The following is a 14,362-nucleotide window of genomic DNA, read 5'->3' on the forward strand; positions in this document are numbered from 1 at the left end:
ACTTTCTTAATAAGAAATATTTAAAGTTTTATAAAAAACTTTAATATTATAACCTAATAAAAAGAAGCGCTTATATTACGTAGCCCTTACTTAATTCTTACTAATTACTAAATAGCTTACGCTTTAACTCTATTTATATTATAAGTCTTATAATATAGCTTATAATATTAACTTATAACTTATTATAAGCCTAGCTTATAGTACTATAAGCTACCTAGGTATATATATATATTTATTTAGTACTAGATAGAACTTAGCTTACTAGCTATTAATAATACTTCTTTACCTTAATAAGCCTAACCTGTACTATTAATTATTAAGAGATATAACTTTAAACTAATATACTTAGTATAATACTTTATATAGTTTATAAATATAAACCTTATATAAACTAGTTTTTCTATTTAAAACCCTAACTATTATATTTAATATATAGAACTTGCTTAATTCTTTATATTTTACTTAAGTAAGTATATTAGTTAAAAGCCTTAATTAGTTATCTAGATTATAATATATGTCTTAGTTATATAATAGGACCTTTATATAAAGTTAGGTCTTAATAAATACAGTTAGACCTAACTATTATATCTTAGCTATAAGTTAAAGATATTTAATATTTTAATTAATTACCTTTTAAGACCTTTATAGCTACTTAGTAAAGTTAATATAGTAATGCTAAACTCCGTATAACTATATAAAGTAAGTAATATATAGCTAATTAAACTTTATTTATAGCTAATATAAGTAATAGTTAGATTTATTACTTATACCTATAAAAATAGTCTTTTTAAGCTACTAATGCTTTTAATAGTTATCTTTATCTCTAAACTACTATAATTATTAACTAGCAAGGCTTAACCCTTTATTGTACTAAAATTACAATTTTATACATATAGCTAACTATCTATAATTAATGTCAGCAACTGTAACCAACAGAGGGAAAGTCAGGTCGGGGAACGTACTTTGTAATAGATGCACCAGCTGCGGTATTGTCTTAGTCTTTTAGGTAGGATAAAGGAAGGGACCTGACACAGCTGCCAAGGGGTAAGTGGCATTTATACTGCTTAATTGAGGCAATAATTGCGCTACTAAGGCAAATAAACCTTTACTAATATTAAGTTTTAAGATACTAGCCTGCTATAGAGGCCTTACTGTTTAAGCCTTTAAATAGAAGTTAAAAGCTTAATAGCCTTATAAGGCTAATAGAAAGAAAAAAAAAAAGAAAAAAAATAGCTAACTATACTAAAAATATAAAATTTACTTTAAGTTAAGTAAAGTTAACTTTAATATATTAATAAAATACTAATAAATAATTTACTACTTTAGCTTCTAATTTCTATATATATATAGATAATTAAATAAGAAATATACTAATATTAATTAGATTTAATCCCTGAAAAGATGGCTGCCGTAGTCTTAGGAGTGTTAAAGGGATACCGAATCAGGTGGAACTCTCACATCCAAGTCGCCTGAAGTCGAGGAGGTTACTAGGCTAATTTTAGGAGGTAGGGTCGCTGTTTCGAACGTCTGGACACTTCTGTATTGGCATTCTCTTGACGTCATGTAACATAAAGCTTGCTGTATATGTATATGAGAGCCTATCATGTATTGTATTAAACGTAAATGGCGGTGAAGAGCTCTTGATGTCACTGTCTTGCCTAGTAACCTCTACGATGTTCGACTAGCAGTAGTTAGTTGTTGCCCGGACTTTAACCCCGATTATATAATCGCTATTGTAATCGGTTATGTCTGGTATTTGTTAATAACTCCTTTTCTTATAGTGAGTAACTATAAAACAGTATTTAAGCTGTAATCACTTTACATTTTTCCCTTACAATTTCTAAATAATATTTCCTACCCGTCTATAACAATAAAGCCTTTTTTTACTTACTGGGGTCCTACGCAAGATATAATATAGCTTGTCTCTACAATGACAACCCAAAATTTCTCTTTCGGGTATTGTCTCCGATCAAGCCCAAACTTCATTATCAGTACTATAGCAGTTGGGCTCTTCACGAACCTCTTCGTTTACGGTATTGTAGTGCCCATTCTACCCTTCATGCTACGAGATCGCTTTCAATTGCCCGATTCCGAAATGCAATCGTACACCTCAAAACTCCTAGCGACATATTCAGCGTCTGCTGTGTTGTTTTCCATCCCTGCTGGATGGCTAGCAGACAATGTAAAATCTCGGCGGCTGCCGTACCTCGCCGGGTTATTATTTCTACTCATATCGACTGTGCTATTCGTATTTGGGCAGTCTATCTTCATTTTGGTCGTGGCAAGAATATTCCAGGGTATGTCTGCCGCGATGGTCTGGTCGGTTGGATTTGCTATAATTCTCGAGACAGTTGGCAAAGGAAGGATGGGCCAAGTGCTTGGGACGGTATGTATCGAACAAATCCGGATATTGCAGACAGAGTGCTAACAAACCAGATTTATTCATTCAGCACGATTGCTCAGCTCATATCTCCTGTCCTTGGAGGCATTTTATACCACGCTTCCGGTATTATGGCAGTTTTTGGAGTTGCGATGGGGGTTACAACCATTGACCTTGTTATGCGACTCCTTATTATTGAAAATAAAGCTGACGGTCAATGCCTTGGCGATGATATTGACCAGACTTCGAATGAGCGTGCTTCCCCTGAGGGACAAGTAGAGCCTACGGCACGTTCACGAGAATACCACCCACTCCTCCCAAAAGACAACGAGGCCACGTATCGAGTACCAGATGACGTTGGGTATTTGATACAAAGTGTACCCGTTCTTTACTGTTTTCGAAATCCTAGGTTTTTCACGGCCATGTTAACGTCACTAACTCAAGCAATGATCATCAGCATGTTTGACGCCACTACATCTACTGAGGTGAACAGCCTATTCCATTTTTCATCTCTTCAAGTTGGTTTGTTTTACATAGCACTTATTACCCCTTGTACACTATTTGGGTGGCTTTTTGGGCAGATAGTGGACAAGCATGGCACACGGGTTGTATCAACGGCTGGCTATGCCTTCATGGTACCCTGTCTCGTCCTTTTAGGCCTACCCTCCCAACACTTTGTCAGCGAACACGTTAAAGTTATATTATACACTTCCCTTTTGGTGCTGAATGGGGTTGGGCTGTCTATCATCAGTCTTCCTAGCTTTGTGGAAGCAAGTGATGTCTTAAAGAACTATGAGGCAGCCAACCCCCCGTTCTTTGGAGAGCATGGTTCCTATGCTCAACTTTACGGCTTCAACTCACTTTTCTACTTCTCTGGACTTACGATTGGGCCGTTACTGGGGGGCACTTTGAGGGGCTGTTTTGGATATGGCGGTATGAGTGCTGGATTTGCAGTCCTGTCTGCTGTGATAGCGATATTATCATTCCTATTTATGGGGAAAAGGAGAAGCAATGAGATTGCATAAACATGTGGATGGGATGCTCTATTCAAATTTTAGTAATGATTGTGAACTATAGGCTAGCCATAACTCTCTGTTGATGCCTTCAAGTTACCAGCAAAATTAGCAGGGTTCGGGGACGTCACATGCATGACACCATTTGTAAGCTAATATTTAAAATTTATATTCTTTAGTTCTCTAATGACGCTGTGAATGTGGGTAAATCGTCGTAGATCAAGTTCGTGATTCACAAGCTCACGAAGCTGAGTTTCGGCAAAAGACATAGTTTGCCCGCAGCGTAACACCAACATCTTCTACCGGCATGATAGGGAAATCTTCCGGAGGCAGGAAGTGCATGTCCTCAAATTAAATTAAATGTAGCACACAATATCCGTGTTCACAATACGTCCTTCTCGGCCAACCCATTCTTCAACTGTCACGGTATTTGGGTTCTCGCTCCCCCAGTAGACTTAGGCGTAAATCTCCCATCAGGAAAGAATTTATCGTCACTGTAGGGAACAACCCAGAGACTGTGATGAGAAATTGCAACACGTTCTGTAAGAATACTACCTGGCCTAACTAAAAGTGACGGGCACTGGTTGTTAATAATCATGTAGCATGTTGGCTTGCCAAAAGTGATTGACCTTCCTTGGATTGAAAATGTTCCATGTATGACCTGTCGCATGACAATAATCACCGCCTTGAGATTCCTCAAGTATGGTGTTTTGATAGTGGAAAGCATTTCCAAAGGTATCGACGCTGCCTATCAGACGTAAGACGCCAGCCACGGCATCACACCGTAACACCGAGTCCTGGGACCCATATAGCAGGGTCTACTCTGAGCGAGAAGATGTGCTGATGTATGTGCCATCATAGCATCAGACAGTTTGATACCATATTGTGGATCTGTCTTATTCGAGTGGGACAGGTTGAGTATACCTGCTAGTTTGGCCTCGAACTTCTCAGTACCATCCTGCGTAACAGTATAGTAGATACCATATTTATAATTGGCTGCTGTGACAATATGAGAGATGATAAGCTTAAAGTCACAAGATATTATTGTGTTATGGTATCTAGGCTCAATATTTTGAGAAGGATATCGTTATGTTCTTTATAAATGCAAATTACATTCTCAATTACTGATATACCACTATCTACTCTATATAGAATGCCGCCTAGGCATCTAATAGACCCTTTACAACCACACCCGGGTTTTAGCGAATACTTACCACCATCGAAAGCATACCTTCGATATAAGGGTCAGCCTGGAGGTCCGTATGGCACCACCACAGTGACCACACTGATGCGGTGAGAGAGCAGATGATCTTCCTTCTTGTCAGGATCTTAGATACGAATATTTAACAAGACGGTGCCTTCCCAGTAGTTAAAGCTAATATGCGTTGATAATCCAGCCTAAGAGATCTGATTTTCTAGCAAGGACAAAGATACACCCTGAGGCAGGATGATGTCGATTGGCCTAAGTTCATTTAACCGCTGCCGACCCTTCAAGTGTTCGGGACGGTAGCTGTGAGGAGTCAATGGAGCCTTGTCCCTTTCTTTATCCTTAGAGTAAAACTTATTAATGGAATTGACTTCTTTCTCTTGAATGTGTGCGATAATAAAGAAGTCGAGGGGGTGTATGTACGTATTATGAGTCCATGGGGGCCTCCAGGAGATAATGCCTTGTTGAAGATCGGGGTCAGGCCCTTAACGCTCATCGTGCCCGATTGACCAGGAGCTATTACAGGTTTGTGTTATATCTGTGATACCTTTGTCACTGCAGAGCTTTATGACTTGCCTATCTGAGGGGGCCAACTCTTTCAAGAATGAACAATCAACTGGATTCAACATGGGGATAACATCTGGTACATGCTCCCAGCTAAACATTCTGCAATCCCCAACATCGAGACTTGCCACGTATTGTGAAACAGATGATGTGATAATGTTAACAACAATGACTTAGCCTTGCCGGAGAGCTTTCTTCGTCTTGCCACCGCAAAACTCCAAGTACAGGCTCTTGAAAGGCTGTTTCAAGTTGATAGTAATCCACCAGAAAAAGCGAGGCTTGCACACACAAAACATGACAACCCGCAGCGACCAAGCTTGCAAAGCCTGTAAAAAGCAGAAGCGACGTTGTGATAAGGCTCTTCCAGAGTGTAGCCTATGCAAGCGGACTCAGCGCCTGTGCGAGTATGGCGTTGCCGCTGATTCCCAGCCAAGTGCTAGTGATTGGAGTACGATGAAAGCGCGTCTCAGTGAGCTTGAGAATAGATTGGCCAATTCTCCGAGAGCTACTGAGCAGCACGTTTTGAGCCCAATTTCAGGTCCATCTTCGGGGGCGGTGTTGGAGCAGGGATCGACGCCAGGCGCGACATTACGCAACTCCATCGATACGCACAGCATCGAGTCGAATGGCATCTTTTCATCGTCTCAATCTATCGGATTCACGCCTGCGTACTCTACTGTCGATCATCCCGGTTCAGCATTGGAGACGCGTTTTCCGACATCTATGTTTCTCGATGTTGACTGCTGTGTATGGTCTCATGCCATACTGCCAGTCCCAACCGGCAACATTCCTGCGGTATGCTACCTCTCGTAATGTCCATCGTCACTTTAACCATTCGTTGGCCTTTCCGTTTTGTCAGTGCTCTAATACTAAGCAGCCCGTCCTCGCGCTTCTCAGCCAAGGTAACGTCGTCCTAGATGTATCACAGACATACTTTGCGACGATTCATATTTGGTTTCCGATGATATCTAAGAAGAGGATGGATATGGGTCTGCCGGTGCAGAATGCAGGCCCCGATCTCGCCATACTGTTCCTTGGGATGAAGCTTGTAACCACTCCTGCTATCGATATAACCGGATCAGCCTTATATGATACAGCAAAAAGCTTCGTTGCTAGTCTGGAGAGCAATGGTGTTGTCTCGCTGCTCTGCCTTCAGGCTATGATCCTCGTAGCTTTATATGAATATTCCCATGCGATATATCCGGCAGCTTGGATGACTGTTGGGTCGTGCGCCCGATACGCTGATATCCTGGGCATTATGCCTGGTGAATACTCTCCATTGGGTCAAGTGGTACGTACTCTTGATGGGAATGACGAGCTCAGGATTTCTTGGCCTTGTTAACAAAGAGAGAGGAGGATGAAGCTAACAAGTCTTCAGACAACATGGACAGAAGCCGAAGAGAGGAGGAGGGTATGGTGGAGTATCTATATCCTAGACAAGCTCGTGTCACTGGGAAGTAGAAAGCGTTGCTTACTTCCAGAATTCCATCCCCAGTGTAAACTCCCAGTCGATGATGATGTATGGGTAAGTGAATAGAACCTTGGGACTGTTTATAGCATAGAAACTGACACAGGTCAAGGACCGCGGCCAAGTGAACATAGCCATCAATCACTCAACCTCAATATCATATCACACCCAACAAGAACCATACGCAAGGCTATGCCAAGCGTCGATGTATCTCGGACGCGCCATAAGCTACGCTCAGGATAACTCAACCATGACAAGTTCTCGTATTGAAGAAATCATGTCTCTCGCTGGCGAGTTGTCAGATTTTGCGACAGTCGTGGATAATGAAAGTGCGGCTCTCAGTCCCGAGAAAAGTCTTGCCCTTCTAGCTCCTCGATTTATCTTTCGCTCAGCGCTCTTTGTCGCCCTTGAACGTTTCACTTGCCCGGAAAATATCAGTGCCGAGCCTGGGTATATAGAGATTCCCGGGGACAAGACACTGAATGAGATTGAGCTTCAGAGGCAATCCATGTGTATCATAGAACAGGCCAGCGAACAAATACATACTGTGGGTACGGAGCTGCTACGCTCATTCAGAACCGAAGGAATATTCTTGATGTCCGAAGTAAGCCCTTTCATCTTGGATTCCATCTATGCTAGCGCAGCGACATTTCACTGGCTTCTTGGCGAGGGCGAGAATGAGGTCTACCGCACAGCTGCTGCTGACTTTGATTTTTTTCTCGATACTATAAGCTCGAGATGGAGGCTCGGTAGCACGTATCGCGAGATGCTGACGGTTCACGATGTCACAGCGAGGGTAGAAGCTAGAACGACGTAGCAATAGAGTAGTCTAATCGCGTTCCAAATGAACCAGGTAACGCTATTTCCAACAAATAACTCCGTTCTAATGAGAAAAAGAGAGCGCATCGTTATCTTCATAGAATCGGTCCCAGTGAAATGTGGTGGAGCGGAGTGCGGAGTGCGGCCGCAGAACCCGCATCACCTCAAGTGGCGTTCAGCGTCAGACGTGACTCGCCCCAGTGCGGCCACATCTTGTCGCATTGGTTCAGTTATGGTTACAATGATGCCTCAGACATCGAATTATTTCATTTCAAGCTATAGATAACAGAGCTAAGCGCTTATATATAGCTGAATGCGCCCTCTCAGTCCCAGAACATCATCCACCGAATCTTTCACACATCCCACCAAGGGCTATACCTTCCCTGCCAATACCCTTCGTCCTGATCAAAGAATTGCAAGATCATCGGTAATATCTACCGCCGACATTATCCACCATGAGTGTCCGCAGAAGTACTATTATTCCCAACAAGCCGACCCTGACAGAGAAGAACCTTCCTGACCAGGCTGGCAAGGTAACCCAATCTTCCCCACATGCAATGGTAAGGTGGTTGATACGAATACAAATTAGGTCTTTGTTGTAACTGGAGCTTCTGGAGGGTTGGGCAAGGAGCTAGCTTCAATTCTGTACCAGAAAAATGGAAAGATCTACATGCCCGCTCGCTCTCGATCAAAGACCGATGAGGTCATGAGAGATATCAAGGCAGCTCATCTAAACTCAACGGGCAGTATGGTCTTCTTGCCACTAGTCCTCGACGATCTCACTACCATAAAGGCCTCTGCTCAAGAGTTCCTCGCACAGGAGAGCCGCCTTGATGTACTCTACAACAACGCTGGTGTTATGGTCCCTCCACAGGGATCAAAGACGGTACAAGGCTACGAGTTACAGATTGGCGTGAATAACCTAGCGCCGTTCTTGTTCACTCACTTCCTCCATCCTATTCTTGCTGATACGGCCCAGATTGCCCCCAAGGACTCTGTTCGTGTCATTTGGGTGTCTTCTAGTGCTGCTGATAGTGCTCCAACACCCGCCATCGACTTCACGAACATGGACTACCATAATGAAGAAGGAATCTGGTCGACGTATCTGAGAAGCAAGGCTGGAAATGTCTTGCACTCTTTTGAGTTTGCTCGAAGGACTGCCGGCGAAGACATCATCAGCATTGTTCGTCATTCGATATCCTTCTTTTTGCTAGATGCATGGAACTAACTCTTGTCTTCAGGCTCTAAACCCTGGCAACTTTGTGACCAACCTACAGCAGAACATGCCGAGGATGCAGCTTGCTATCTTCGTAAGTTAACAGCTTGCATATGTTAAATATATAGACTGATAATGGCGTTGTAGAAACTCATCGCTCATGCACCGAAGAACGGAGCCTATACTCAACTGTTTGCGAGCCATTCTGCCACCATCACAGAGAAGGAAAACGGTTGTTGGGGTAAGTCTTTTCATTCCATAGCAGTCCCTTGGGACCCTGCTCAAGAATTTCATATGGCTAACCATATGGCCTGGATAGTGTCTCCTTTTGGAAAGGTCGAACCGTGCCGCAAAGATCTTCTTGATGCTGACCTTGGCAAGAAGTACTGGGAGTGGACAGAGGAGCAGATCAACAGGTACAAGTAAAAGGGTCACCAACTTGGATGGCAGCAAGTGTATTCAGATGAGGCTACACAACGACCCGCAATATTGAACAACTGAACCTTGTTTGGAAGCGTCATGTTGGGGGATCGCAAGCTTATAGGAGTTCTTGTGAATGAATGGTAGCACTAATAGGGAATATAATAAGTCAATTAAAAATGTTTTTCCTAGTTCTCTAGCACTGACTTGGCCAGATTACGTAAATTAAGTGAGGCAAAGGGAAACCAAACATCTTGATCCAGGGTTGACTCCAACTTGTCCACGTACGCTTTGTCCACGCATACACGCTGCACCGTTTAAGCCAATCCATCTTCCCTTGAACCTAGAATAAAGAGCGCAACAGCGAAAGACCATTCGATGATATCGTCAGATGCTTTTCGAACAGGTGAAGCCGAGTGATACTCCTGGATATTCTGGAAAAGATCCCGCTTCTCTGTATCATCGTCTCTCCGAGCGAACAAGACAGCAAGCGATAGTATAATCGTTGCGCTAACATTATTGTTCGTCTCTTCGCGCAGGCGGTTGAGGAGCGCTACTCTAGATGTGGTCGATTGACGTGGGAAGAATGCCAAAGCATGAGCTGCATTGGCTCGCATGCTTGCTGAGTCCTCATCCAAGCAGTGTATGATCGAAGATAGTCCCCGCTCGACCGCCTCGTAGGTCCTGAACCCTTGCGTCGCTTGATCACGGTATTCAGGCTTCTCTATCTCCGCGATGCTCTTTTCCCAGTTTTGGATATCGATGCCATTAGGTACCACCCAGTCCGGATGACCGATTGCCAGACTTGTCATCAAGTACAACAGGCTTTCGCGATCCTTGGTTCCTGGGGTATCAATTAAAGCATACAGGAATGGAACTGCCTCAACTGAAGCACTGTAGCGTGAGCCTTGGTGATAGATGTTGGACCAACATTTATTAAATGCTGCCTTGTGGGCTTCGGGATCCGTTGATTGAAGATCCTTTAGAAGACTTGGTACGTCATCAGCCAGGCCGTAGGCATGGCTGAGCTGAGACCAGTCGATGGAATCAAGTCCGGCCAGAGGATCCGTCTGTTCGGGCGGCATAGTGGTAGTGGGCAATGTGCTGTGCTGAGAAAATGTTGGGTTCAGGTTCGAATTTGCGTGTAGCGTTGTGTTATGGGGTAATTATAGTCCAGAAACTGAGCAATCTGATAGCGACAGTTGACTGATATCGGCACAGCCAGCTATGCGGATCGACGGCACCGTATAAATAGTGTGGAGCCAAGTCCTAGCACAAGCAAAGAACTCAAAGTCCTAGCTTAACTGCATGTTTCTAGCTCTGATGACATCACCGAACTCGACTTTTTCACAAGCGACCTAGCGCTGTTCTGACTTGAAAATGTAACAGGCAAGTGTTAGCCTGGATTAATTTAGGCCGTCTTTGAATAGCCTTCATGGATAACTGCCCTAGCCTGCATGAGAATGATGATGACCTCAAGTACCTAATTTATTCCTCGCAGTGAAACTCTCTATATATCCTGCATCTGTTGTATAATCCTGTTGAAAATCTCATCATCATCACCCTCCTCGAGGCTGTCTCTTGCTTCTTGTACTGTCTCCTCGCAAGTCGAAATTCGCACAAGATCATTCATTCCGTCAAACCTGTCGTCCCATCCTTTGGCTACAGCATCCAGAGCATCCTGGATCCTATTTGCCCAGATGTGCTGCCAGAATTCCAAAACCCGCCGGTAGTAGAGGTCGGCTATGCCAACGACACTCAACTCATTAGATACTGAACTGTCAGCCTTGGCTGAAATGGTCGTTTGGTCTCCAGTTAGCACAAAGTCTTGAAACATGACAACTACCTCCTCCAACTGATTCCTTGCCTCCACGTCTACATTAAGAAACTCAAACTCCATCTCATCTGGCTCTAGTTCTGTCACCGAGTCCAGCCAGTAAATCCACTCAGGTCTGCTCGGCCAATCATTATACGCAGGCCTGTCCAAACACGTATGTCTTAGTTCTAGTGCAGCAAATGTTGCTTGTTGCACCATGATGACGTGTTGGTCAATATCCAGGTCTTTGCCATATGTCTCTACATAACAACCGAAATCCTTTGCAATATCCTGAGGTGTATGGTCTTGAGTCTTGTGATGGGGATTTGCCAGCCACTTCATTCTTAAGGCAAAAGGGGTACAGCCATCAGGTGAACATAAACAAGTGCAGTTATCGACTAAAACCGATTCGCCCAGATACTTTTCTGCCTTTTCACTTGTTTTATCTTGGATAAGATATTTGTAGTCTTGTATACCGAGAATGTCGGCAAGAACGAAAGCGGAGGGCATCGGACTCGTGAACCTGTAGCTCCATTTCCATAAAGGGGCATGATGTTCGAAAAGCCATATTGCGTAATCTAGTGAAATGAAACGCATTTTTGGGAAAACTCTGGCCAAAAGCGCTCTATCCAATGAAGAGTCATGATCTTGATCAAAGTCGATTATCTTGAAGCCGGAGTCAATGAAGAGATCTGCATCTCCAGGGCTTGTGAGGTCGAGGAATATGGACCTAGAATAGAACCTGACATGCTGCTGAGGCAAATCAACGAAAGTCGAGAGGAGTCCCAGACTAAGGATCCCTTTTTGACGAAGCAACCTATCCATGTCGATAGCTTCAGTGTCGGGCACTTCCTCCAGAGTTGTAAAGTTGCTGAACTCGGTGATTGACAAATTGTTTTTGGCCAGGTCACGAAGCTGGCGACGGCGACATCGCAGCTCCTTTGACAGAAGTATTTTGCAGTGAGGGAAAGCTTTGAAGAAGTATTCTTCTGGGGAAAATGAACCCTTCAAACGACGAAAATCGCGGTAAGGGATGATGGGGCATCCAGCGGCTAAAATGATCCGAAGCGGTAATGTGCACATACAAGATGATTCATCTGAAATCTCCCCCGAGTTACAAATCTCGCGGCTGAGTTGCATTGCAAGACTAAGAACAGTCACGCCATCGAGGCTGCATTGAATCCAATCTTCAGGATTCGCTTGTTTCGCCAGCACTTTCAAGATATCTAGCCTGTAAATGGCTATATGTAACGGCGTTTCCTTATAGTAGCTTACCTCCTTTAGAATATTCGGATGCAAGGAGATGATTCGCTCGACTTCTTGTAAATTGTTTCGGATAATTGCTAAGCCTAGAGGACCGTAGTGAACTGGCCCATACAGTAAGCCTTTTAAGAGCATAAGAAGGGAGCAGAAGAGTGTTGAACAAAATGGTAGGACTTACTACTTGCCACGCTCTGGTTGAGATAGTGATAATCAAAGAGTCCACGCCTATCATGCAGATATGAAAGGTACGTATAGCTGGGAGCTGATGTTTCATACTCAGCGTTCAGTTGGCGGTAGATAGAGGCGGGAACAAAGGTCCCAGGGGCCACGCGATGTATTGCCGCCCTGAAAATCATTATCTTGAGCTTACTATGAGTGGAATTTGGGGTCCGTACTCTCCGAAACGGCTGCGAACCGTGACAGATGTACCCGCGGCAACAAGAAAACTGAGCAAGCCTTCACACGTCAAGCGCACGAATGACGAATTTGCTCCTTGCAAAGTTTGTAACCATAATCCTAGCTAGACAAGTTAATGGAACTGTCCGTTATGCTTTGACATCTTTGATCTTACTGAGGAAATTAGGGAATGAAGTAGGGTATGATTATCCTGGGTTACGTCATTTGGACTTGCTCTTCCCGAGCAAAACAGCTCCTGGAGCTTTCGCTGCCCCGTGCTCAGAAGGATTCTTGATTTTATCTCATTGATGTTCGAGAGCTCGCTTACGCGACCAAGAAGAGACAGGACCAAAAACGCGGGCGCAACCTTCGCTTCAACCACTGGAAAGTAAGTAAAAGAAGGGCTAATACTGAGCCACCCTGCTCGGCCACGAGTAGTGCAAGACACTTCGAGCCCCCTTTTGAGCAGAGAAGCAAGGCCCGTAAATCGGATGGTTTGTGTCTTTTCGTAGCCTGATGGCATTAAGAAGAAGACACAGTCTTTCTCGTGACAGTGATTGAATAACACCTCTTCAACGAAATAAATGGAGCCTAGAGCAAACCTCTTGCGCTGACGCATGCGTCGTGACAGGCAAGAACACACAGATACAGAATCAGCTCTTTTGGCAAACGCAGAAGTTTCCTGATCTATCTCAAAGGCCGAAAAATAGTTGTTCTGTCCTTCAGAGCGATCGTATAAACGCTTTGGGCTTGTGGCCGGAAGATCCTGATATCTGGCAGGTTCGGACGTATCGAGAAGTGCCTGGATTTGAGCTTGCATCTGGGCATGCTGGTAAGAAATCTGGTAGGAGATCTGGTCAAACCTATCGTTAAAATGGGGAATAACGGAATCCAGGGAAGTCTGGAGAACTGGGAGGGCCAAATCTATTTGCGAAATAGGCTGGCGCAGTTCTTCGATAGCGGTCGAGGTATTGGAGTTGATGATTGTATTTCTCTGAATATCGGCCATTTGCTGATTCAGAATCTCTCTTGTCAAAGATTGTTCGTCACTAAGGTTTATCAGCTGTAGCAATAGAGAGAGATGTAGGTGTCTTACAGGTGAAGTATCCCTAAAACTAGATCCAGCGTTGTTGAAAGCCCATTCAGAGCTTCTCCTAGAACTCCGATGTCGGACTTTAGTAGCGGATATATAAGCTTCTTATATCCATCTTTGATCTTTGCCTTTGTATGCGCGTGGTGAGTCGTCGGTGCAGCGTTGGCAGCGGTGGCAAAGATCTTATGTTGAAGAGTGTCCAGTTCTTGTAATGCCTTTTGGCATTCTCCAAGACAGCCAGAAGCCTCTGATACCGACAGAGAAAGTTCTGGATTCGATCGAGAGCGTTTCAAAACGGCTTCAAGGGATTGAAAAGTGCTTGAAAAGCGCTCAGCCTGGCGCACAAGCCGAGTACGGTCGTCATCGTGATCGTTGAAGGCTTTCAGATATTTGACGAGACCAGATGTAACTGTTATTCCCAGAGGAATAATAGCCAGTGCCAGCTCTGCCATGGTTGCTAAATTGTAGAAGAATAAGAGGAGAAGAGAAAATCCACCAGAGGCATTTGTGAAGCGGCTTACAAGTACAAAGTATAGAATAAGGCTACCAATGATATTCGACTACGTGTTTGAGCCACTACAGGGCATTCTTCAGGATTACAAATCCAGATACAGATTTGAAGCAAATCTATAGGCCAAAACTGCAGCGCACTAAACGCGATTGTGCCCAGGTGTGACCGCCGTTACCACTGCGCCTCAAGCCACTCC

General features: G+C 43.9%; 4 protein-coding genes across 4 annotated transcripts; 2 read left to right on the forward strand and 2 right to left on the reverse strand.

Annotated features, from left to right (window-relative positions):
* Positions 1 to 5,458: 5,458 nt before the first annotated feature.
* Positions 5,459 to 7,449, forward strand: FSUBG_13871 (fungal specific transcription factor factor; the record flags this gene model as incomplete). Its single annotated transcript, XM_036678807.1, has 4 exons — positions 5,459 to 5,959; positions 6,042 to 6,455; positions 6,543 to 6,689; positions 6,739 to 7,449. The coding sequence occupies 4 exons, from the start codon at positions 5,459 to 5,461 to the stop codon at positions 7,447 to 7,449; spliced, it is 1,773 nt and encodes a 590-aa protein (XP_036530663.1).
* A 457-nt stretch (positions 7,450 to 7,906) lies between these two features.
* FSUBG_13872 (short-chain dehydrogenase) lies at positions 7,907 to 9,093 on the forward strand (the record flags this gene model as incomplete). Its single annotated transcript, XM_036678808.1, has 5 exons — positions 7,907 to 7,984; positions 8,041 to 8,634; positions 8,693 to 8,761; positions 8,815 to 8,908; positions 8,987 to 9,093. The coding sequence occupies 5 exons, from the start codon at positions 7,907 to 7,909 to the stop codon at positions 9,091 to 9,093; spliced, it is 942 nt and encodes a 313-aa protein (XP_036530664.1).
* Positions 9,094 to 9,404: 311 nt separating this feature from the next.
* Positions 9,405 to 10,172, reverse strand: FSUBG_13873 (uncharacterized protein; the record flags this gene model as incomplete). Its single annotated transcript, XM_036678809.1, has 1 exon — positions 9,405 to 10,172. The coding sequence occupies one exon, from the start codon at positions 10,170 to 10,172 to the stop codon at positions 9,405 to 9,407; it is 768 nt and encodes a 255-aa protein (XP_036530665.1).
* Positions 10,173 to 10,597: 425 nt separating this feature from the next.
* On the reverse strand, positions 10,598 to 14,107 carry FSUBG_13874 (uncharacterized protein; the record flags this gene model as incomplete). Its single annotated transcript, XM_036678810.1, has 4 exons — positions 10,598 to 12,288; positions 12,345 to 12,511; positions 13,165 to 13,611; positions 13,659 to 14,107. The coding sequence occupies 4 exons, from the start codon at positions 14,105 to 14,107 to the stop codon at positions 10,598 to 10,600; spliced, it is 2,754 nt and encodes a 917-aa protein (XP_036530666.1).
* Positions 14,108 to 14,362: the final 255 nt, after the last annotated feature.

Source organism: Fusarium subglutinans (genome assembly GCF_013396075.1).
Source record: "Fusarium subglutinans strain NRRL 66333 chromosome Unknown NRRL66333_c0000415, whole genome shotgun sequence".
Classification (NCBI taxonomy): domain Eukaryota; kingdom Fungi; phylum Ascomycota; class Sordariomycetes; order Hypocreales; family Nectriaceae; genus Fusarium; species Fusarium subglutinans.